Source organism: Austrofundulus limnaeus, unplaced genomic scaffold (assembly GCF_001266775.1).
Source record: "Austrofundulus limnaeus strain Quisiro unplaced genomic scaffold, Austrofundulus_limnaeus-1.0 Scaffold2282, whole genome shotgun sequence".
Classification (NCBI taxonomy): domain Eukaryota; kingdom Metazoa; phylum Chordata; class Actinopteri; order Cyprinodontiformes; family Rivulidae; genus Austrofundulus; species Austrofundulus limnaeus.
Genome location: NW_013954684.1, coordinates 32,358 through 33,402, shown reverse-complemented (window position 1 = coordinate 33,402; position 1,045 = coordinate 32,358). Strand labels below are relative to the sequence as shown.

The 1,045-nt window shown below is 40.5% G+C and overlaps 1 protein-coding gene across 1 annotated transcript in view; it reads right to left on the bottom strand.

Annotated features, from left to right (window-relative positions):
• LOC106537382 (proline-rich nuclear receptor coactivator 1) overlaps positions 1-787 on the bottom strand; it is a 7,353-nt gene extending 6,566 nt beyond the window's left edge. The window contains exon 1 of the mRNA XM_014034764.1: positions 221-787. Coding sequence (XP_013890218.1) covers positions 221-526 — 306 coding nt within the window. The 5' untranslated portion in view covers positions 527-787. The remainder of the gene's footprint in view (positions 1-220) is intronic.
• Between the last annotated feature and the right edge of the window lie 258 nt (positions 788-1,045).

The following is a 1,045-nucleotide window of genomic DNA, read 5'->3' as shown; positions in this document are numbered from 1 at the left end:
CCATATATATTTACTATTGATTTATTATGAGTCATGCTATGTTTAGAACACTCACATGCTTAAATCAAGAAATAAGTAAAGACTCTTTATAAAAACAATCTTTTGAGTGTAGTTTAAAAAGTTTGAACATGTTTCTATAACTTTACATTGATTTCATCAGAAAAACTGACGTCATGTTTCTGAGTTGATAACTGAGGCCTACATCAGAACTTGAACTCGCCTCTTTCTTGGTTCCTTGTTTGACGTGATGCAAGTTCTGGTTGGAGACGGGTCCGTGGGTCCCGGGCTGAGCCGCGGGTCTGGGAACCGATGAGGCCGTCAGGAGGGTGTTGTTGTTGTGGTGGTGGTCCGACAGGCGGATGTTCGGACAGGTTTTCGGAGGTTTCTGGTGATGCAGCAGCGGCTTCCTGCATCCTTTCTTTATCAGCAGCGCCTGTTTCAGCGCTTTGCCGCCCGGTACCGGGTGGTTATTTTCGGCATTGCCAATAATGTCTTCATCACCGTTTACAGGAGATCCGTCCAACATCTCTATGGAGTGATGAAAACATAAACAGGCTGTGAAAATCCTTTCCCGACAAAGTTGTTTTGGTCAACAACGTCACAAGCTAACAGTTAGCTACGCAGCTAACTTTCGATTTTCGACTTGTCCTGACGCAGAAAACCCTAAAAATAAAAGTCTTATCGTGTTCTGGAAGCTCCCGCCTCTAATCTACTGGGCTTTGAATTTCTACAACTGCTAAAACAGCCTGTTACAACTTAATACGAAACGGACGGAGCTTGTAGAACTTTTAAAGCTAGCTCCTACATTAAGCTAGCGCTAACTTCCGATAAACAAGTTTGTAACTTCCGATTTGACCCGTCAAAATAAAAGATTTTGTTAGCACTTGACATTTTCGCCACAAAACTAATAAGACATTTAGGTTTTAAAATGCAAATAACGAATCAGATTTTCTAGTAATTTTTTTCGTTTACATAAATTCTTTCAAATCCATTTGAAATTCTGGTATTTTTGTAAGTATTCTCCAACTGCTCTCAGTAGTTTTAG